Raw genomic sequence first — 24,877 nt, 5'->3', positions numbered from 1 at the left:
ACACACAAACAGTGACATGCACCGATTTACGATACACTTTTTTTGTGTGTCCTTAAAATAATGTCAGCTTTCCAGAACTTGAAGGATAGAGGACACCCATTTGTGCGTGATCTTAAATTAGTGTCCAACAAAAAAAATTACGAACACGGAGGGCGTTTTTCTTAAATGTGTGCATTATAACTTTTAGACAAACATGTGTTTTTAAAGGGGGAAATTAAAATAGTCCGAAATTCTAAAATTTTGAATACCTCGCTTCTGCACTATCTCCTCTGGATTTATCTCCCTTCATTCTCTCACTCCATTCTCTCTGCAAACCGTAAGCCATCGCCACCACCATTGAACCCTAAAAACTCAATCCACACTTCATGCTTCTGTGATTCTCTCCTCTTCGGCTCTCCAATCTCCGATTTCACTCTAAAAACATCGATTGAACTCCTCGTTTCACCTATCGTCTACCAAAAATAAATGTTGATTACAACCACCTTCAAGCACGATGCCTCTTAGCTACACATCCAGAACCAGAACATACATCACTCTCAAACACCCCCTTAGCTTCTTCACTATTCTCGACGTCGTGTGATTTCTAGGGCTCGAAGCAACCTCTTCTATCTTACATTGAAAATCATTTCCCCCTCCCCTCGCTGACCCTTTTGGAGCGATTTCTAGGGCTTGAATCATACATTTACCCTTGTCGACAATCCATCTAATGTCCTCATCGCCTTTTGTTACCTTTCGAGAATTCTCTTGATGTACCAGCTGAAGGAGCTTGCCTTAATACATATGAAAGGTTATCACCGCGCTGGAAATCATTCGTCCTTCCTTCTCAGGCATTGACTATAGGTTTTGTTTAATTTGCTTTCAATTAATTCAGATTGTCATGTTAATCCAAACGAAATCAATGTTCAGGTTATGAATCTGATGTCGAACTAAATAATTAAACTCATAGAGTGATCATTTATTAAGCTGTTAGAAGCAAAATCAACTTTCAGGATTAGGAATCTTATATTGGACTAATTCATTAATCTCAGAGTGAATTAATTGAGTTGTTGGAAACAAATTTAATGCTCAAGGACCTCATATACATTCATCAACATCTTTCTAGGAGAAAACAAGTGGTTTTTCATATTCATGAAGGTTCCTTATCTCCTCTCCTTTTTAACAGAGAGCTAATTGATTTGTTGGTGAATTCTATGCAGTCTGCAATTCCAATTGTGATATCAAGAGTTAACCATGTGGATACTGCGAGACTTGATGTTGAGATTTCAGCCATGTTGAAAGAGCAATTGGTCAAGGTTTTCTTTGTAATGAAGGTATATTATGAAATAATCTAGTTTTTTCTTTTTGTTTCCATCTTTAATTTCTTATCAAATCTTATCCTTTTGGGATTAGCCAGGATTGCTATTCCAGTACGAAGCTGAGCTTGATGCTTTCCTTGAGTTTCTCATTTGGAGGGACATGGACTCTCTATTGCTCAGAAGATATGGTATTGTGTTGCTACAGTTGGTGGGAAATATATTTGGACTCGTATACAGTCTTTTTTTGCTTTTCGTCGAGGGGGTGATTCTAATTATGCTACTCCATGATTTCTGTAATTACAATCCTCTTTATTTTGATGGTTTTCTAATTGGAATATGTTAATGGCTTAGTGCTGCTGGAACTTATTTATAACTATCTTTTGAAGCAAACTTATAATTATTATTATTATTATTATTATTATTATTATTATTATTTGTGATTGAGGGATTATTAGCATAACATATAACTTCTATCTTGTGAATAGGCAAAATCATATTTGCAAACAGCCATTGACCTCATCAACCACATTAAAACAATGCTGGAAATTATATAACTAGCTCCAAAGGTCAAAGCATGTAATTATGTCACTCAATGGTTTAAGGTGATTAAAGTATGCTCTCAAGAACTCAAACATGCCACATGGATTTGGAATCAATCATTACAAAAGAACATCAGTCATCAAATACTCTCTCAACAACAAGGTACTTTTTGCTTTTTGCTTTTTGCTATGATGAAATTTATTATTGTGTTACTTGTTGTAAGTTATAAGTTATAACACAATCTCAAATTGAATCTTTTTGTTTCAGGTAAACAGTTTGTGAATGCCATTGGAGAGATTTATAGGGTGGTGGTGATATTAGGAGCAACAATCAAGTTTTACAAACCATCACTACTAGAAAAACAGCCTTTAATGAAGTGCAAACAATTACACGCAGTGATTTACGATACGCAAAAGCGTGCGTCCTAAAAAAATGTCATCTCTTATAAAATTTCAAGGATAGAGGACACGCATTTGTGTGTGCCCTAAATTAGTGTCCAAAAAATAGCACGGAGGGCGCATATGATAAAATGTGTGTCATGTGCCACGTCGCTTTATATTTTTTTTTCATAAACACGCGTTTTAGAAGCTCGCGGGGGAAATGAAATTCCAAAAGTTTGAAAAGTCGCCATGTTCTCCTCTACCTTCTTTCAATCGTTATTCTCTCTCTCTCTCTCTCTCTCTCTCTCAATCAAATACCAAAAAAAAACTTCAATCAGAGAGCCACGATGTCTCTCTCACCGTCACTGCTCTTTTCTCCCACAACAACATCACACCATCACCAAATCTCCGATCTCCGACCGATGTCTCCACCCATTCTCTGCCCCCGCTCTAATTCGCTCAGGCAAATATCCAAAAAACCAACCACGGTGCGCTTCTCCTTTCTCCCATACCAGTCGGCAGAAATCAAGGAGTCTCGTGCCTAAAATTCTATATAGGGCCACAAAATCGACTATTGTTGGAAAGGACGCTTATACCCGGCCCTATTTCTCCAGTCGTTCAACAAATAAGGGGGAATGCAATTTGTGATTCATCTCTCGACTTCATCTTCTCAATCAAGCAAAAAGGCGTATGTTTTTTCCCGCATCTATGATTCATATGGTATTTTCGATTTCTCCTTTATGCCTCTGATTTTTTCCTACATCTACTTCTCATCTCTGAAAACATCTTGATTTTACCGTTTCAACATACAACTATTGGTTTAGAACTTTAGATCCTTTAAGGAATTTGTAGTGATTATCAAAACTTCTTTTCATTATACAGTAGGAGGTACTGAAAAACAAAATCAAGGTTTGCAAGTTAAAAATAGGAAGACAAGTCGCTTAAGTTTAATGTAACCCTGATTTTCTACCCCAGTTATCACTCTCCAATACACTCCGACAAACCCTCGTTCCATGGCCCCTCCATGTCTCCTTCCTTATTAGGGTTCGTTGATTAGGTAAGATACTGTTTTCAGATATCAAATTACTGCAAAAATATAACGGGGAGAATTGAAGTTTGAGGTTTTAGCCTTTTAGGTCGAATAAAGTAAATGTTAATTGCTGTTTTTTGTTTTCTTACTCTTTTAGTACTTTTCATTTGTTAAAGCGTTTTTTATGGAAAAGGATATAATTTGTTTTAGCTTTTAGTTAGTGCTCTTGTTTATTGGTTGAAATTGTCGATCTGGAGTTCTGTGAATGGAGAATGGGCCATGCTCTGAGACTTGCTCTTTCTTGCTTTGAATCCTTCCTTGATATCTAGAATTGTAACTTTGACAGGAAAATCAAAATCTTAGTGAAATCCTTGAGATGTGTGAGTAATGGAAGGCCAATGGGACATTGTTACAATATTGCTTCTGTTTTAGGCATTCCAACTTATATAAATTAATGTTCTTTTATTAGATCAGTACTAGCGATCAAATCTCTGGTGAAAAAAATGTGAAGGTCATAGTTAATGTGAAGCTTAATGTCCACAGAATTGTTGAGATTCAATCTGCATCGGTGGGTATTGTTAGTTTGTTGCTCAAGTTTCTCTAATGTTGAAATTAAACATATCATGATTTCGTTCTCTTTTTTGTTTGTTGCTTCAAGTTTTAGATGTTATACACCCTCCAACTGATAACTCTAATCAAAGGTGGCGGCCGAAACAGATATTAAATTATTTGTGGAATGATGCTAGTGATAAACCCACTGATTCCACCAAGCTGTTTAATCTGCATCAAGTAATCTAAAGTTCTGAATAAATTAAATTGTAGTTTTTTTTATGAAGCTTTTTTTACAAGATAGATAAGCCATGGAAAAACATTGTTTCACCATTCATGTTGTAGAACCAAGAAGAAGCAGCAACAGGAACAGGGAGCAGAAGTTTTCAGTGTCTGAAAATCATCATGTCCTGACAACAATAAATGAGATAGTTGTAGCTCAAAAGAGAGCACAGATGTTTGCAAAGCAAGACATAAAGGTGGAGAAAACTAAAGAAAAAAGAAACAACCTTGAGTCTTTTATCTATGACACTCGTACCAAGGTAAATATTTTCAAAATAATTAATTTGTGTGCATGAATTTTAACTTTTGATTATAAGAATATTGCATACAATTTGATCCAATATTTTTATTATAGCGAATACTCGGAAACTGGAAGAAAAACGCAGAGAGTGGGAGAGAGCTCTGATTTTCGTGAGAGTGTCAAATGGCTCCTAGGGAGCAATATTTATAGGTATCGAAACCCTAGAAGGCATGAAACGGGCCCCCATAGGCCGGCCCCAGCAAACCCTAGGGCGACGACTTGCACTTCAAGCAAGCCGTTTTCTGAGCCTTCTAGAATATTCCGTCACCTTATCCACTAAGTCAACTCTGGTCAACCGTTTGACCGGGTCGGTCAAACCGACTTGACCCGAACTCGCCAAAAAATGAAAGCTCCTCAGCTCCGAGTGACCGATGCGTCGTGCGAAGTGCCAAGTGCGCCTAAATCGCGCCATTTCGCTCACTCGCGGCGTCGGCTAGTGCTAGGCTAGGCTAGCCGCGCGCGTGGACTTGGCCCATTCCTTGATCCACTAAAGCCTTTGAAGGCCTATCAAGGGAATAAGATTATAAACCCATAAAAGTTTCTTCCCCCCACCAATGTGGGATACAAAGGAAATTGCCAATTTGCAATTCCTTTATATATATAAAGTTCCAACAATCCCCCACCAAGTTGGAAAGTTTCCTTTCACTCAGACAGATGATGTCACTCGGGTGTCACGGAGATTAAACCCTAGTTTAATGGGAACAAACAAGAAGAGACCGATTCAATGGTATCCTTATAGGTTTAAACCATGAACCTTAATGATCTCTCCGGTTTACCCCCACACATCACAAGTCATCTTTGTGTTCTCCCTGAGCGCTAATATGACCATGCGTTATAAACCCTTTTCATGACCCTTTAGAAGATAAACCACTAATCTTCACTTGAGGCGGAACCACCTCTAGATCATATAGGCAAAGTTTTACAACATCTTCGTTGCTTAGATGTCTCTAAAACTTTGTTAAGAGTCATAACTCAACCTCGTTCTAGGCAACGACGTACTATCCTACCTCACATGGATCTATCAATAATGATAGTACCTTTTATCGTTAGTGACTTCGTTGTTACCCTTTAAACTTGAGAATTAGGAGCACTAATGTCAAGTTGGGTTTCCATCACTAAGCGATTCTATTGTGGTTTTAGACCCATGACTCTCGTGGTAGATGTAACCAAATCTCTTGTCAGAGGTTTGGTAAACGGATCTGCCAAGTTTCTACTTGTCTTGACATAGACAACCTTGATGGTACCACTTTCAACTAGTTGTCTCACAAAATTGTGTCGCAGACCTACATGTCTCGACTTCCCATTATATACTTTAGACAGTGTGGCCTCACTGTCACAGTACATGGGTATTGAAGGCATAGGGATATCCCACAAACGGATATCCATAAGTAGATCTCGAATCCACTCTGCCTCTTTGCATGCTGCTGCTAAGGCAATTAGCTCTGCTTCCATCGTTGAATGAGGTATACATGTCTGTTTCTTGCTCGCCCAAGAAATAGCACCACCAGCTAGAGTATAAATCCAACCACTAGTGGATTTTAAATCACTAGTGTGATCAATCCAGCTGGAATCGGAATAACCTTCAAGTATTCCATTAGATGACGAATACGTCAACTCAAAAGTACTTGTCCTTTTCAGGTATCCTAGTACTCTACCCACTGCCTTCCAGTGCTTCGTCCCTGGATTAACAGTATATTGACTTAGTTTGCTTACAGCAAATGCGATGTCAGGTCGTGTGCAACGAGTAGCATACATCATGCTTCCAACTGCACTAGCATATTCTAGTTGAGCCACTGCTCGACCAGAATTCACCTTTAGTTTCACACTTGAATCAAAAGGAGTGTTGAATTCTTTAATGTTCAAATGTTGAAACTTTGTCAGAACTTTCTCTATATAATGAGATTGACTCAGAGAAATCTGACCACCTGTCGTTTTCACCTTGATACCAAGAAATGTATCAACTTTTCCAAGATCTTTCATCTTAAAGTTCGAGGATAGGTATTTCTTCGTCTCAAGAATACCTTCTAGGTGAGTGCCAATGATCATCATATCATCAACATAAAGACATATAACTACTATGTAATCGGATGTATATTTGGAATAAATACATCTGTCAGCACTATTGTGCTGAAAACCAAAGGCAGTCACAGTGGTGTCAAATCTCCCATACCACTGTTTAGGAGCTTGCTTCAACCCGTACAAGGATTTAACAAGTCTACAAACTTTGTTTTCCTGTCCAGGTATCACGAAACCTTCAGGTTGCTCCAAGTAAATCCCCTCCTTGAGATAACCATTTAGAAAGGATGTCTTCACATCTATTTGATGAATGTATAATCCTTTCAAAGCTGATATTGCTATGAGAGTTCTAATAGAACTAATCCTAGAAAATGGGGCATATGTATCAAAATAATCGATACCTTCTCGCTGCCTATAGCCCTTAGCAACTAATCTTGCTTTATAGGTAGATATGGATCAATCTGGATGATACTTTCTCTTGAATATCCACTTGGATACTATGGGTTTACTCCCCTTGGGTAGATCAGCTAACTCCCAAGTTCCATTACCCATGATTGAATCCATTTCGTCATTGATGGCTTCCTTCCACAAAGGAGCATCTTGAGACGTCATGGCTTCAATAAAGGTCTTAGGATCATCATCCAAATTAATAGTAAAGATGACCTCTCTCGTCACTTTCTTTTGTGTTCCTTCGACCAAATAAGAATAGAAATCGTCTCCAAAACTTTTCTCTATTCTAGCCCTAGTACTTGTCCTAGGTTCCTCTACAATAGGAGGAGGTGGGAGTACTTCTCGAGAAGTACTTGTAGGTGTTGTATGACTGGAGTTATCTTCATCCCTAGAAAACTTGTCCTCAAAGAATTCCACATCTCTGAATTCCACAACAACACCTGATTCAATATCTAATAACCGGTAACCCTTGTTATTGTGAGCATATCCAATAAATATACTCTTATTAGCTCGTGCTCCCAATTTAGTTCGCCTAGGATCGGGAGTCCGATAACAAGCAACACACCCCCACACTTTCAAATAGTCTAGGTTAGGCTTGCTACCTTTCCACAACTCATAAGGGCTTGTGGAATCACACAACTAGTGATCCTATTATGAACATAGCAAGCAGTCAATAGTGCTTCCCCCCACAGATTGTTTGGTTGACCCGATTGGTTCAACATACAGTTGACCATCTCACAAAGGGTTCGGTTCTTTCTTTTAGCCAAACCATTTTGTTGGGGAGTATATGGTGAAGTTCTCTTATGTTTGATTCCATTCTCTTCACAGAATGTGTCAAACTCTTGGTTGAAATATTCCCCGCCTCTATCCGAGCGAAGAATTTTGATGTGTCTTTCAAGTTGATTTTCGACCTCAGCCTTATACCACTTAAATGCATCAAAAGCTTCATCTTTTGATCTCAGAAAATAAACATGTAGATATCGACTGAAGTCATCACAGAATGTGATGAAATACCTTTTTCCTCCTCGAGTAAGGATTCCATTTAATTCACATATATCAGAATGAATCAACTCAAGCAATGATGTGTTTCTCTTAACTGATGGAAATGGTTTCTTAGTGAACTTTGATTTCACACATGTTTCACATTTTTCAAAATCGTTTGTGTCATATTTTAACATTCCTTTAGTTTGCATTTTTTTTCAATGTTTTTAACATTAGTATGAGCCAAACGTTTATGCCATAAAGAAATTGAACAAACAAAATAACCAGAAAAGTTCACTTCATTCACATTAGCAACCAATCCACCAGGTACATCATCATCAACACTTGACACACTTACAACACTAGAACCACCACTCTCTACACTAGGACCACTCACACTACCCTCATCACTAAGGCACAAACGATACATCCCTGAACAATTGTTCGCCCTCCCAACATATCTTCTGCCTTTAGTGATCACAATTTTGCCTCTCTCAAGCACCATCTTGAACCCACCCTTGTCAAACTTGTCGGCAGAAACCAACCCTTTCGAGATAGTAGGAACAATGAAGAACATCTCGAAGGGTTACCCATTCACCACGTGTGAAGTTCACCCGAACATCACCTCTTCCTAGAACCTCAGCTCTGTAAACATCAGCACAAATGACGACCGTCCCATGTGGCATTGGGCGGTAAGTGCGGAAGTTCACTCGTTGCCCACAAACATGCACGGTGGCTCCAGTGTCCACGAACCATCCTCGAGCACAGATTGCTCGGGTAAGGGAGGAGATCATAAAAATCTCTCCAAGGTTCACACTTGCCACCATGTCAGTCACCTGCTAGACTGCATGTGCAACTGGTCCTGATGTGCGATCTTTGCATTCTCTCGCATAGTGCGCAATCTCTCCGCAGACGTGGCAAGGTCCGGTCCTCTTTGTCTTTGAGTTAGGATTCTGATGACCTGGTTTCTTGAAGCATTGTTTCTTGGGTCCCAAGTTTTTTTTCTTTTGTCCCCCAGACTTGCCTTTATGACTAGAACCCCCAGCTGACACGTGATGCACACTCGATCCGACTTTACCACGCTTGTCCCTGATGCGAGTTTCCTCCTCAATGAATCCAAGGAGTAATCCTCAGATTTATGCATCATTCTCTTAGAGAAATCCTTCCACGAGGGTGGTAGTTTTGCGATAATCGCACCAACCTGAAAGAGTTATGGAATAGAGATGGAGAGTGCGTTCAACTTGTTTACCATGACTTGGAGTTCATGCACTTGCTCCATGATTGATTTGTCATCAGCCATTTGAAACTAAAGGTACTTAGACACAAAGTATTTGTTAGTACCTTCCTCATGTGCCTTGTATTTAAGTTCCAACGCATTCCATAGCTCTCTTGGATCTTTGACCGGCGCGTAAAGATCATAGAGCCGATCAGATAGGGAGTTCTTGATGTGACCCACACATAATTCCTCAGACTCTCTACGCAGAGTCCTTTGCCTTTCCAATTCTGCGATGACCGCTGGGTCCCCAGTTTTCCCCGCCTCGGGAATTGGATTAGCACGAATTGGTGCCAGTTCTGGGTCCAACACAGAGGCAAGCTTCAAGACATGAAGCATGAACTTGACCTTCTCGGCCCAACGGGTGTAGTTCTGACCATTGAATTGGTCAAGTTTGGCAAACTCTTGGTTCATGAAGTGGAGGCTAGAAGTAGTGTCCATTAGTCTGTTGATTTATCACAAATATAAAAACCTTTAAGAATTGTTGAAAATCAAACTAATAGACACGCAAGGAAACCGACAAATAATATTGAGAATTATATGTCGATTAGTTGCGAATTATAGATCCAATTATTATTATTATATTTACCAAGTTTCGTCCAAAACCAGATCAATCCTTCACGATTAGATCTGATTATAAGAAAGGAAGAAGAAGATTGTCCTGTTGTTGGACGAAACTAAATGCAAGATAGAAAAGTAAAATCGACCTGTTGATGGCTGATCTTGAACTTCAAATAACTGCACGGATCGGACTCATGTCCTTAAAATTTTTACTTCGCTTCTACTGGTTGTAAGCAACATAGTAAAACCCCAGGATTTAATGCAGATCTATCGACTTTCCAACAGCACTGGAAATCGATAACACAAAGCGAATACTCGGAAACTGGAAGAAAAATGCAGAGAGTGGGAGAGAGCTCTGATTTTCGTGAGAGTGTCAAATGGCTCCTAGGGAGCAATATTTATAGGTATCGAAACCCTAGAAGGCATGAAACGAGCCCCCATAGGTCGGCCCCAGAAAACCCTAGGGCGACGACTTGATCTCCAAGCAAGCCGTTTTCTGAGCCTTCTAGAATATTCCGTCACCTTATCCACGAAGTCAACTCTACTCAACCGTTTGACCGGGTCGGTCAAACCGACTTGACCCGAACTCGCCAAAAAAATGAAAGCTCCTCAGCTCTAAGTGACCGATGTGTCGTGCGAAGTGCCAAGTGCGCCTAAATCGCACCATTTCGCGCACTCGCGGCATCGGCTAGTGCTAAGCTAGACTAGGCGCGCGCGTGGGCTTGGCCCATTCCTTGATCCACTAAAGCCTTTGAAGGCCTATCAAGGGAATAAGATTATAAACCTACAAAAGTTTCTTCCCCCCACCAATGTGGGATAGAAAGGAAATTGCCAACTTGCAATTCCTTTATATATATAAAGTTCCAACATAAAAAGCATTATGTAAATAAATAGTAATAGAATGATGGACGTTCACATTATAAGATGTAAATCCTTCTCCAGATGCAGCCCCTGAACTATTGTTTATACCGATTTGGCCACTAAAGTTTAGTTCTATTTTAAACAGATTGCTCAATATCACTGCATATGCAGACCGACTTCTTGAAGATTTGAATTATCTTGATTGGCCCGAGAGTATTAAGGAAATGTAGAGGAATTGGATAGAAAGATCAGAAGGGGCGGAAGTGGAATTTCATTTTTTGAGTAAAGATTGTTAAGCTACAGATGACTGTTGTTTATCGTTGGCTTTTATTTTTTTCATAAATTATGATTGTAGTAATCATGGTCCTATTTTTAACAGGTTGGTGGACATTTTATTTTTCAAATAGCTCATTTTTTTCACCTTTGATCTTATGTTAGTTAATACAGAGCTCATGGACTGAAAAGTCGATTTGCACATCTCTATGTGGTCATCATTCTTCCCTCAAAGCAGCAGAACAATTCTTTTTGTACATTCCTATTTTAGGTAATCACACATGGCAACCCATCACTCTTTCTGTCATTTTAGGTATTTTATAATGTTTTAATACTATATATTTTATATTTATAACTTAAGGTTGATGAAACCATACAAGTTTTTATAAATTTGCAACTCTAAATTTTCCTAAAATGACAACTAGTTAAGAGTGCGAAAAGTTTTCAGCATTAACAGTTACGCAAATCTCTCAGGTACAATTTTCATATTTCATTCTAAAATTCTATAAAATTTAATCAATATATAGGAATTTTTCTATCATGTTTCTAGGTTGGTAGAAATATAACAACAAATGAAATGGCAAACGTGATGCGGTATAGCTACGTAAGAGAGTGAAAATGTTGATTTAGACATAGAGTTGATTGAAGACAGGGGCTTCTAAACTGATTATCTCAACATTTGTCCCTTTTATTAGTCAGTTCAGTATATAAAATTAGGATCTATGCAGAAGGTTTGTTCAAGTCTTCAGCTTTTTACATTATCATGCATCTATTGGTTCTATAAGCCTGTTATTATCCATTATCTTAAATTTAGTCATTAAGTCACCAAATTTCTAATTGAATTCAATAGATCCTAAATATCTAATTTTGTTTCAATGTTGGTAACCCAACTTGTTATAGCCAGTTAAACAGTTTTACATGCCAACCAATTTGAATCCTATGTGGCATTGAATCTTTGTTGATTGTATAATGGCTACAAATTACTTGAAGTTCACTCATTGATCATCAAAGTTCCATTCTTTTACAATGTGGGCAAGCAGATTGGGTCCAAAAACACATTTGCATTGAAGAAAAAATCAAGCACATCGATGAATTCAAGCATCATACATTTTCTTTTAAACTCACTGTGATTATTTTTTTTTCATTTACAAGATGAATTCAAGCAGCAACTGATTGTTAATGATGAGTTTTAGGTAAAACAAATAAACTAGAAAACAATTCCTAAGTTCACATGCAACCTACTTTGGATCTACGTTTTAACTATTGAACATATAACTTTGAATTGCAAAACAAGAACCCTAGAGGAGGAGGCTATTTTCGAAAATAACTAATTAGGGTTTAAGAGTTACATACCTTTCAATTGTTATAGTAAACAATTGATAATCCTCTTAAACTTGATCTTCTTGGAAGCCTAGCACCACAAATGTAATGCCTCTAATGGAATCACACCCAAGAACTAGCAAGAAGGAAACTAGAAGGAGAGAGAGAGAGAGAGAGAGAGAGAGAGAGAGTAGGGTATGCAATTTCGGCCCTAGGGTTTCACCAAAGTAATAGTGTCCAATTTTGGGAGCCAGGAGGCTCCTTATATAGCTGAGGGATCTAGGGTTTAGGGAAAACCCTAATACTCCTTTGCTTGGCGCCTAAGTTAATCCAAGGCCTTATCCAAGCCCCCTTGGACGAAATCATTAGGGTTTCCCCTATGAATTTCGTCCACCTCCTTCCAAGGAGGTTCTGGAGCCTTCCACTCAACTATTTGATAATTACAAACTAGTCCCTGCACTTTATAATTAATACTTTTAACCCCTAAATTAATTCTGATTAATTTCTGGCTAACTATTAATTAAACATAATGATTTCTAATTAATATATTAATCTTTTAACATATTAATAAATCATTTATATTAATTTATTAATCTTATAATAAATCAATATCTCTCCTTTCATAATTTCCTTGTCCAGTTGCTAGGTTTGAGGGGAACCCAAAAGGACCGTGCTGCTATCAATTCAAGTACATACCAATTATAGTTATGGGCTTAGACACCTAATCCAACAGTCTCCCACTTGGATAAGTCTGTAACTATAAATGCTATTATGACTTCTAAATTTGACCAGCAAATTGTAGCTTCCAAAAGCCATTGCTAAACTCTGACCTAGTCAGTTACATGTCTTAAGATAAGTGATCATATAATCCTTCGTTCTGCAAGATATCCCCAGACATAAGACATGGAATGTAATCAATCTCTTTGTCCAGAATCTATGTTTCCCGATTTCTGATTTGTGATGATATAGGACTTCTAATTGAACACATCAATTTAGTCCTAGCTGGGCCCAGCACATAAGTCAACACCAAATCATCGAGGGGCCCACAGATATCGCTTTTCCCGTTAGGGCAAAAGGAACGAATAAACTTTGACTCATATGATTGTATCTTTTACTCATCAAATTATACATGACAATACGTTTTATAACACCAAGTTATTGATGCGTTTTCGTATCACCAATGCATGACCGACTTGTAAATTACAACTCATATTTCTCCGCTTCAAGATTATAAGATATTATCGTCTCAGCATTACTCGTGATGAATTCCATGAAGTAATACTCTGAGCGAGGGTTTATCCAATACTCAAATCTCTATTTCTATGTACTCATGAACATTGCAGCAATTCTATTGCTATGTCTAACTCCCTTAAACAATCTGCAATCCAATTCATGACAGTCTTAATTCACTACTTACTTCTGAAAGTACGAGTGACTGTGGAGTTTGAATAATTATATTATTCGGGAAGTAAAACATGCAAAATATGAAACACAATAATAAACAATTGACAAAAGGCAGTAACCAAACTTATAAATAATACTTTATTATTTAATCACCAAAAGTCAATTACATTTACTTTGTTACAAGTTTCAGAACAAAACTAATCTAACTACTAAAACTAATATCATCTCTCAGTCCAATGCTCCGAGCATGCTGAATATGCTTAACCCTACTCAGACCCTTTGTGAGGGGGTCTGCTGGGTTGTCTTCAGATGATACCCTCTTCACAACAAGATGGCCTTCTTCTACTCTATCTCTTATGAAATGGTACTTTCTGTCGATATGTCTGGTTTTACCATGATCTCTGGGTTCCTTTGTTAAGGAAACCGCTCCTTCATTATCGCAGAACAGTTCCATAGGCTCCTGGATGGTTGGAACAACTCTGAGATCTCCGATGAAGTTCCTCAACCAAGCTGCTTCTTTTAACGCTTCACTCGCTGCTATGTACTCTGATTCACAAGTAGAATCAGCCACCGTATCTTGCTTGGAACTTTTCCAAGTAAGTGCTCCTCCATTCAGTAAAAATACCCAGCCTGATTGAGAATGGAAGTTATCTCTATCTGTTTGAAAGCTGGCATCACTGTAACCATCTACTCTCAAAGTATCATTGCCACCAAGCACAAGGACCCAGTCCTTTGTCCTTCGCAAATACTTGAGTATATTCTTAACCGCTATACAATGAGCTCTAGCCGGGTTTCCCTGATAACAACTGACCATGCACAAAGCAAATGCCACATCAAGGCGAGTGCATGTCATAGCGTACATGATCGATCCGACAATGGAAGCATAAGGTACACGACTCATGTCAGCTATTTCCTCATCTGTACTCGGGCATTGAGTCTTACTCAATTTGGTATTGCTTTGGATAGGTCGCTCTCCCTTCTTGGAATTTTCCATACTAAACCTCTTTAGTACCTTATCCAAGTATGTGCTCTGACTAAGTCTAATTAGTCTCTTCTTTCTATCTCTCAATATTCTAATCCCAAGAATATAGGCAGCTTCTCCAAGGTCTTTCATGGCAAAACACTTTCCAAGCCAAGACTTAACATCTTTCAAGATTGGACCGTCGTTACCAATGAGTAATATGTCATCGACATATAACACCAGAAAAGTTACTATACTCCCACTAGTCTTGATATACACACAAAACTCATATTCACTTCTAGAGAAACCAAACTCTTTGACTTTCTCATGGAAGCAAAAATTCCAGCTGCGAGATGCTTGTTTCAATCCATAAATGGATTTCTCAAGCTTGCACACTCTATTGGGAAACTTTGCATCGACAAAACCCTCTGGCTGATTCATGTAAACATCCTCAGCCAACTTCCCGTTAAGGAAGGCAGTCTTGACATCCATTATGCCAGATTTCATAGTCATGAAAGGCAGCTATGGCGAGCAATATTCTAATAGATTTAATCTTAGCTACTGGCAAGAAGGTCTCATCATAATCAACCCCTGGGGTTTGAGTGAAACCTTTTGCAACCAGTCGAGCATTGAATGTGTGCACGTTTCCATCTATGTTTGTCTTCTTCTTGAAGATCCATTTGCACCCAACTGTCTTACGACCTGGTGCACTATTGTGACAACCGTCAAAATTCGAGTTAGTTATAGATTTGATAAACTTAGTTGCACATATAGGCACAACACATATTAAACTTAGTAATTAGAAGCTAAGTTATAACCTACTAGAAACTTGGAAACAGATAGAAACAATGGATGGTGTACTTAGATTTCACCTTGATATGTGAATTCTACATCTACTAAGCTTTAGTGACTATCCATATTTGGATCACTGTTTGACTCGAACAACATTTCATGAATCATATACACACATCATGCACTTGACCTAGAAGTAGAAGTTAGTTCAAAGTCTCATAGAAACTTAAGTCAAATTTGAAGACTAGGACTAGTATACTTGATTCCTCAATTTCGCTTGAATCTCGGAATCACTACATAGAATGCCAATAAACCGATAAAAATAAATTACAAACATTATTTATAACTATAAAAGAGTTATAATACCATAAGATAATTTAAAGTCTCAAATATTCTATTTATTTTGATATTCAAAGTTTATTAAACTCCAAAACCCTAAAAGCCCTAAAAACTCATATTTATAAACTTTAACCTTAAAAATCCTATAAAAACAATTATGAACCTTATAATATTATCTTATCATAATAATTATTATGAAATAAAATTCAATGAAAAATAAAGATTTAGTTATTAACATTTACCCTTGATTTATAAGTCAAAAATCAAGAGTTTTATGCATAAAAACTAGGTTAAGGTGCACATTTTATAAAAAGTTGGATATTTTTATAAAAGATTTGAATTTTTATAAAAGAAACAAGAGAGAGAGAGCCTCTCCTCCTCTAAAATCGGATCCCTCTCTCCCCATATCTCTCTCACACTCTCATTCTCCAACACGCACACATCTCTCTTCTTTCTCTCTCTAAAAAACTCTCTCTACTTTTTCTCTCCAAACACCACTCCATTCTCTCTTCGTCCCTCTAAGAACCAAGAAATTTTCCAGAAAACAAACCCAAGAACACTCCTCAAACTCGAAATCTTCATCATCTTGTGGTATTCTTGAAGGTAAAATCGATTTCTACTTCACTTTTCCTTCAAGTTTTGCTCTTTTTCTTACACTTTCTCCTTCTTCATCTTCTTAAAACTTGTTTTCTTTTTGTTAAAATGGTTTTTACAACATGATGGATGTGTTTTAACACCATGCATGTATGATAAACAAGGTTGCATGTTCATGATCTTAGTGCAAAAATCGATTTTAAGGATTAAAACATCAAACTCAAGTTAAGAGTTTTTGAGAAACAAAATTTTGTTCATAAATGCATGTATGCATTTTGATAAGTTTTAATCTTTTGATCTCTGGAAAAATGACTAAAATATGAGTTTATCATGATATATTTAAAATACTTGAAAATATTTACTCAAGGAAATGATGAAAACCCACTTTTCTAACCAATCATCATGCATGCAATCTGCCAGATTTCTTTACATGACTTTAAACTGTCATATCTCACTCATTTCTTAGCCAAAATTCGTGATTCTTTTTCTGAAATATAATATTTTGAGTTAGCTTTCAAACCCATCTGACCTCACTGGAAAATTCCAATATTTCGATTTTTACCAATTTTTACAAAACTATTGCTCAAACAGCACTTTCCTTATGAACATTTGTTTTGTGTTGCTTGTTCAAAGGACTTATTCATCACTAAAAATCATTCAAAATTATTTTAAACTCTTAATATCATGTATTAATAGGAACAAAAAAATCTTGATTCAAAAGTCTTTGTAACATGTTGCAAAAATTGTCAAAGTAACATCAATAATCTTTACATAAATCACAAGAACCAAGTTTTCTCTATACATTTTATTGAGCCTTTAGGCATGGTTTTCAACATCAAAAATAAGAAAACAATTTTTCATTGTTGTTAAATTGTATGAAGATGCATTCTGGAAATTTTCAGCTCAATATATATTTTCTTTATTTTTATATGAAAATAATAAGAGAATAGAGTGTTAAATCATATAAAATACTTACACTAGTAAATAAAATTTGGAAAAATTCTTGGATGATTCTTTAAGTTAATAAACATCTCCCATGAAGTTTCAATGACTTTTGTTACTGTTTAATATGGTTTTGAATTTTCTTTTTGTTTAGCCCCAATAAATCATAAAACCACTTTAGACAAGTTGAAAAGGCTGTATAACAATTTTCGCAGCATCTACCAGAGGTATAAGACTTAGAAAAATATTTTCAGAATTTTTTATAATGTATTCCTATTTTTCTCCGATTTTTATATTTATAATGGACTAAAAATAGAAAAAATAGTTCGGCTCATCCAAAATTCATGCAAATTTACCGGAACACATTGTAGTACATTAGGAGGCTACATAAAACTTTTGATGATTTTTCTCTTCTGTATACTATTTTTCTCCTATTTTCTAAGATTAAATACACTTAAATACACAAAATCGGATTTCAGTATATAAAAACCACATTTGGTATTTTTCCCAGATTATTTACTCTGAAAATGAAGTGTACAAAAATTTTGGTAATTTACTTTAACTGTTTAATAATTATTCTCCAATTAATGATTATTTAAGAGGATAAAACAAAGAAAAATAGAAAGACTAATTGAAAAATATCTTTTATATTTTTCACAGCTTCTAAATGTATAATAAAAGTGTTACAAAAATTTTGGGCAATTTTGGAAACTGTTTTCTATTTATTTCAATTTTTATTAGAATAAATGCTCAAAAATCATAAAATTGGGTTAAACAGTTTAGAAATCAATTTTTATATTTTTCCCAGCTTAATAATGTTTAATAACAGTAATACAAAAAGTTTGGGTAATTTTGGAAACTGATTTCTATTTTTCATGAATTTGTATCTATTTAGAGAATTAAATATATGAAAATGGTTATACATATTCATACTCCATGAAAATTTATCTAGAAGTCTTTTAGTACATTTAGAACCAAAATCTGAAGTTTGGTAATTTTTATTAACTGTTTAGTATTTTTCAAGATTTTATGGTTATTCAAGAAACTAAAATCGTGAAAAATAGTCAGACAAATCAAAAATTCAAGAAAATTTACCTTGAGGTCTTTCACTTCAATTAAAACTGAAATGCAAACTTTGGGAAATTTTAGAACTAAATTAATTTAGTTTTTGAATATTTAATCATTGGAACACCTCTTAAATTGTTAAATATTAGCATTTCAATAATGGGAAATTTCCACTTAAATTGTTATATAACAATTGATTCATTGAAATTTAATTTTCACAGAAAAATGTTTGTAACTTATCAATATTAAATTTTCACACAATATTGGCATAATTCTATTGTAGTAGTAAGTATACTAGTGTTAGATTTCGATTAGAGACTCACTAGCGAATACCATTACTGTAGGAATCGGTAGTGGTACACGTGGAACGTAGTTCAAGGCATCATCTCAATGCATTGTGAGTATTCACGCACTCCCCTATTTTCAGTTTTTATGTTTTGGGGTGGAAAAGCATGTCCCGAAAAATTATTATTTGAATGTTGTATTTAAATTGATTTGTATCAAACATGATTGCTATTTTATTGCTATGTCTCTCTATGTATGTCTATGCAACACGGAACATGAGAACTTATCGTACTAAGGCCCTTCCCTTATCTCTAACCATTAACTCTTTGAGCCAATGGTCATTATGGATAGCGCTATTAGGAATTGACAACTCCTCACTCGCCCTATTGCTGGAGTGCATGATACCATATTCATCTATGGAACGATAAGCATAGATCTTGATAGGGCTTCAGTCATAGGTTTGGTTGAGACTCATTGTTTGCTCATACACATACAAACTCGTTTCTCGTTATAGCAATAAACTTGTTATTAATTATAGCAATGAACTTTGTTTCTCCTTACAACAACGAACTTTTATTACTGAAAACTTATATACATGTTTTAGCAATGAAATTGTTTGCTCCTTGTAGCAACGAAATTGATTGCTCATTTTAGCAATGAAACTTGTTTACTCGTTTGAGTAACGAACTTTATCTTCCATGAGAATATGAATGTTGCATCTTATTTGGGCAACATACTTTATCTCTCATGATGACAAAGAACTTTGTTTTTACAAACTTATTTACTCATTTTAACAATATACTTTTATTATTGGAAACTTTTATCAAAACTTTGATTTCAATTCATGGAACCAATATTATTTTGTTTATCTGTGAGTACTCACCAACTATTTTTATAGTTGACGCTCGTTTTACATGCTTTTTCAGGAATCATCGAGTAAGTGGCACCTAGGGACACTTCACTTTTAGGAGCATTCGCATGTGTTGTATTTCAATTTACATTGTAATTTCTTTTAAAAGTTGTTCAAACCCATTGTGAATTTGTAATGATTTTTAATACTATGGTTGGTGTTGTCTTTTAACTTTTGCGATGAAACCCTTTGTACTGCCACGCCCTGTGTTTCCGCTTTAGCGGGGTGTGACAACTATCAACCAAATTCCAAACTTGGTTGTCATACATGGATTTAATCTCGCTGTCCATTGCCTCTTTCCACTTGGAAGCCTCTGGGCCTGCTATTGCTTCCTTGTAAGTAACTGGTTCATCTAAATTTACCAGTGTCCTATCACTGATGAATGTGTCACCATCTGAAGTAATATAAAAACCATACAACTCAGCTGACACACTCACCCTAGTGGATCTTCGAAGAGGTAATGAGTTATCAACTGGTTCAATAGGAGCTGTTTCCTCTGGTTGAGTGCTAGTGTCATCTAAGGTTCCTTCATTGGCTAACTCTTGAATTTCTTCAAGGTCAATGGTGCTCCCACTGTCCTCTTTGAATATGAGCTCTCTTTCTAGAAAGACAACTCTTCGTGCTATAAAGACCACGTTTTCACTAGGTCTGTAGAACACATATCCAAAAGACTGTTTTGGGTAACCAATGAAAACACATTTCTCACTTCTAGCTGCTAGCTTGTCGTGAGTCTCTCGTCTTACGAAAGCTTCACAACCCCAGACTTTAATATGTGCTAACGAGGGAACTTTCCCCGTCCACATTTCGTGAGGTGTTTTGGCAACCTTCTTTGTAGGGACAAGATTGAGTATGTGGGCGGCTGTCTCTAAGGCATACCCCCAGAAGTGAATAGGAAGCGAAGCACGACTCATCATAGAACGAACCATGTCTAACAAGGTTCGATTACGCCTCTCATCTACACCATTTAACTGTGGTGTCCTAGGAGGAGTTAATTGTGAGACTATCCCACATTCTTTTAGATAGTCGTTGAACTCGATACTAAGATACTCTCCGCCTCTATCGGATCTAAGTACCTTTATCTTCCTGCCCAATTGATTTTCGATCTCATGCTTAAACTCTTTGAACTTTTCAAAGGTTTCTGACTTATGTTTGATTAAGTACATATAGCCATATCTGCTATAATCATCAGTGAAAGTCACATAGAATCGATTAGCATCCCTTGTAATTGATCTGAAGGGCCCACATACATCTGTATGTATGAGATCCAACAGACCTTCACCTCTTTCACAAGACCCTGTGAATGGTGATTTCGTCATCTTTCCTAAAAGACAAGATTCATACATATCATCTGATTTTAGGTCAAATGATTCCAACACTCCATCCTTTTGGAGTTAGGATATGCGTTTCTTGTTAATGTGTCCAAGACGACAATGCCACAAGCATGCCTTGTCTACACTATTAGACAAGTCAATATTAAACACACTATTACCTAAGCTATCAACACAAGTCACTGTTTCATACACACCATCACAAGGTAAAGCTTCAAACACAAAGACACCATTCTTATAAACAGAAATTGAACCATTCAAATCATTAAAAGAATACTTAAAGCCTTGTCTGAACAATGCATGAAATTAAATAATGTTTCTCGTCATCTCAGACGAATAGCAACAATTCAGTAAGTCTAATCTAACATCATTACTAAGAAAAAGTTGATAAACTCCGATCTTGGTTAGTGGTGAAGACTTTCTGTTTCCCATGATCAAGTTTATCCTCCCTCGCTCCACCTCCTCACCCTTTCAAATCAGAACAGATGTGAAAACCACATCATGTATCAAGGACCCATAAACGAGAAGATAATGAGTTATTAGAAGAAATAGTGTAAATACCTGCTGAAGATGGCTTCACTTTCCCATCTTTGATATCCTGCAGATATTTTGGGCAGCTTCTTTTCCAGTGCCCTTTGTCATTGCAATAAAAGCAATCTGCATCTTTTGGATCAGAAACATGGGGAATGGTAGCATTGGGCTTAGCCTTTGGGCCATTACTAGATGACACAGCTTGAGCCTTGTTCTTCCAGTTTTGCTTAGGAGGACCTTTCCTCTTTTTCCCCTTTCCCTGTCCAATAGCCAAGACAGGGGCACTTGCAGGGGTGGAGGCTATACTTTTACGCTTCATCCCTGCTTCAGCTGTCTGCAACAAATTGTGCAATTGGGCCAGTGTCTGCTCAGTGTTGTTCAAATGGTAAGTTAGGATAAACTGACCATAACAATCGGGTAATGAGTTCAAGACCATGTCAATGGCCAATTCCTCATCAAATTGAATGTTGAGCTTGACCAAACGCTCTATGTAGCGTTGCATTCTTTGCACATGACTAACAACCAAATCCCCTTCCTTCATCTTGCAAGCCATGAGTGACTTGACTACCTCAAACTTTTCTTGACGAGATCGCTTATGGTATTTCTTCATAAGGTCCTTGTTCATATCAAAGGGCCAGTAGTCCTCATAGTACCTCTACAGTTCTGGGGACATGGTTGCGACCATGATGCATGCCACTTTGGCGGCATCGTCATAGTGCTTCTTGTAGGCAGCATATTCTTCATGAGTAGCTTTAGATTCATCAATTTCATTGAGCACCTTTTCAAGGACATATTCTTTGTCCTAAAAACGAAGCGCCATATTGATGTTTCGCATCCAATCATTATAGTTAGAGCCATCCATAACGACTTTGGAGCAAATGTTGAGCAAAGAGAAGTTGTGGTTGGAGGATGATGAAGCAGAAGTGTTTCCAGGAGTAGACATCTGAAAAGAAAGAAAGTTTTAGTTAGATTTCAAGATACCTCAATATAATAACCCAAAGATATAATATCAAGGTTAGGATCCAACTATGAAGATTCACAACTTGGAAATGGAATGTCGAGATCCAAGTGTAAATTTCATAAAGGTAGGTGAATAACGATTCACCAATTCCACCATTAGACGAAACAAACGAAGTGAAATTCCTAATTCCTTTTGAGATACATTAAAACTATTCAATGGCATGTTTTAATCTCGGATTATGCTCTTCTATTTGTGACTGGGATACCGAGGATCACAAACAAGATGTGAATAACCATGCAAATGTGCTTGGTAACCTCATTGTCTTTATCATTAACTATTGATGTGCCGGTAAACCACACATGCTCCACCAAAATGATAATTATGAGATACCCATTACTACTCTTTATTAGTGCCTATTAGTGTGCTGGTAATCCACACACGCTCCACTAACGACCAATAAATCATAATGTGCAATTTCATGGATTAGCATACTTTTCACATTTTTCCTAAAGTAACTAGAGTTGTGATTTTTTGTAAAATAATGTTCTAGTACTTTCTTTAATAACATTATACTTTTAATGAGATGTAGTTGTCCTATCAAATCCGTTCTGCTAACGACCCTCCACTAATCAAGGAAGCGGTGGGTGAGAGTGGACACTCATTCAACTACCATTTTATAGGCAGTTTCCTTATACCCCCTTATAGACTAGCTTCGTGAATGAGGCATACTAGCGATTTGACTGGCCATATTCTTATACATATATAATATTTAACTTTTAATTATAATACATATATAAGGTGTGTTTTAAACTTTTTAAAACTTTAAGGTTTATATATAAATTTCGAAAATTAAGCCATTAATTTTAAATTTAAAAATAAACCAAATAACCAGATTTAATATTTATCTATTAATTAACTTTTAATTAATTTATTAAATCTTGTAAGGATTATCCAATTAAATTAAACAATTACTTTAATCCTAATCCATATCCCTTCTAGATTTCAAAAAATGGGGATAGGATAATTTCCTTATTTTTCTCAATTATCCAATAAGGCAACAATTATCAAAAAACAAGAAACCCTAAATTACCATGTAAATTTCGAAAATCAAGGGAGGAGGCTAGGGTTTTTCAAAACCCTAACCCTAATTTCGATTAGGGTTCATGGAGGCTAGGGTTTTTCGAAAACCCTTTGATCCAAAACCCTAAAAATCGAAAATTTTGGCCTTTGGGGTTTAATAGCTATAAACCCTAATTTGCAATTCAACCATTATAGCAATTCAATTTAAAACAAACAATGGCTCTGATACCACTGATGAGTTTTAGGTAAAACAAATAAACTAGAAAACAATTCCTAAGTTCACATGCAACCTACTTTGCATCTACGTTTTAACTATTGAACATATAACTTTGAATTACAAAACAAGAACCCTAGGAGGAGGAGGCTATTTTCAAAAATAACTAATTAGGGTTTAAGAGTTACATACCTTTCAATTGTTATAGTAAACAATTGATAATCCTCTTGAACTTGATCTTCTTGGAAGCCTAGCACCACAAATGTAATGCCTCTAATCGAATCACACCCAAGAACTAGCAAGAAGGAAACTAGAAGGAGAGAGAGAGAGAGAGAGAGAGAGAGAGAGAGAGAGTAGGGTATGCAATTTCGGCCCTAGGCTTTCACCAAAGTAAGAGTGTCCAATTTTGGGAGCCAGGAGGCTCCTTATATAGCTGAGGGATCTAGGGTTTAGGGAAAACCCTAATACTCCTTTGCTTGGGGCCTAAGTTAATCCAAGGCCTTATCCAAGCCCCCTTGGACGAAATCATTAGGGTTTCCCCTATGAATTTCGTCCACCTCCTTCCAAGGAGGTTTTGGAGCCTTCCACTCAACTATTTGATAATTGCAAACTAGTCCCTTCACTTTATAATTAATACTTTTAACCCCAAAATTAATTCTGATTAATTTCTGGCTAACTATTAATTAAACATAATGATTTCTAATTAATATATTAATCTTTTAACATATTAATAAATCATTTTTATTAATTTATTAATCTTATAATAAATCAATATCTCTCCTTTCATAATTTCCTTATCCAGTTGCTAGGTTTGAGGGCAACCCAAAAGGACCGTGCTGCTATCAATTCAAGTACATACCAATTATAGTTATGGGCTTAGACACCTAATCCAACAGTTAAAAACATTGGTAACTAGCATTAGCATACAGGGGCATCTAAAAAAGAAATTAAGTTTCATATTTGGTTAAATTTCATGGGATGAAGATGAAGGACAACACTTCTACAAGGATTGTGTGCATCAAACTTTTTGTTTTTTAGGTCTAAATGTGTGAAATATAGCAATGTGCTTTAATTTAGTTGTGTATTATAGCATCTTACTTCCTTTTTTCCTTTTGTTAAGGAAAAAATGAACCTAATTATAGCAGTGTACTTTGATCTAGTTGCTTTTGTATAACTTATGTAGGCTAAATCCATAGAGAATAGTTGGTGACTTTAAGGAAGTAGTTCAAGTATTCTCTTACAATATATATTATTTTTCTCGTGATTCCATATATCTCTTATAAGATATCATTATTTTTAGGTTCACTTGGTCAGAACAAGAATTCTATAATATCAAAACAACAAGTGGGTATCAGTAAG

At 36.3% G+C, this 24,877-nt stretch overlaps 1 protein-coding gene across 1 annotated transcript; it reads left to right on the top strand.

The window, feature by feature from the left end:
* Positions 1-1,190: 1,190 nt before the first annotated feature.
* Positions 1,191-2,263, top strand: LOC145122122 (uncharacterized). The gene is made up of 3 exons (XM_079057783.1): positions 1,191-1,310; positions 1,390-1,483; positions 2,103-2,263. The coding sequence occupies exons 1-3, from the start codon at positions 1,191-1,193 to the stop codon at positions 2,261-2,263; spliced, it is 375 nt and encodes a 124-aa protein (XP_078913909.1).
* The last annotated feature ends 22,614 nt before the right edge of the window (positions 2,264-24,877 follow it).

This window comes from Lactuca virosa, chromosome 1, assembly GCF_052849685.1.
Source record: "Lactuca virosa cultivar CGN04683 chromosome 1, Lactuca_virosa_CGN04683_v6, whole genome shotgun sequence".
In the NCBI taxonomy this organism is placed as follows: Eukaryota; Viridiplantae; Streptophyta; class Magnoliopsida; order Asterales; family Asteraceae; genus Lactuca; species Lactuca virosa.
Note: the sequence above shows the minus strand (reverse complement) of the source record. Positions and strands in the feature narration are given on the sequence as shown.

Coding starts and splice junctions, on each gene's coding strand:
- LOC145122122 (XM_079057783.1), top strand. CDS start 1,191: ATGCAGTCTGCAATTCCAATTGTGATATCAAGAGTTAACCATGTGGAT. Junction 1,311..1,389: donor AGGTTTTCTTTGTAATGAAG/GTATATTATGAA, acceptor TTTTGGGATTAG/CCAGGATTGCTATTCCAGTA. Junction 1,484..2,102: donor TCTATTGCTCAGAAGATATG/GTATTGTGTTGC, acceptor TTTTTGTTTCAG/GTAAACAGTTTGTGAATGCC.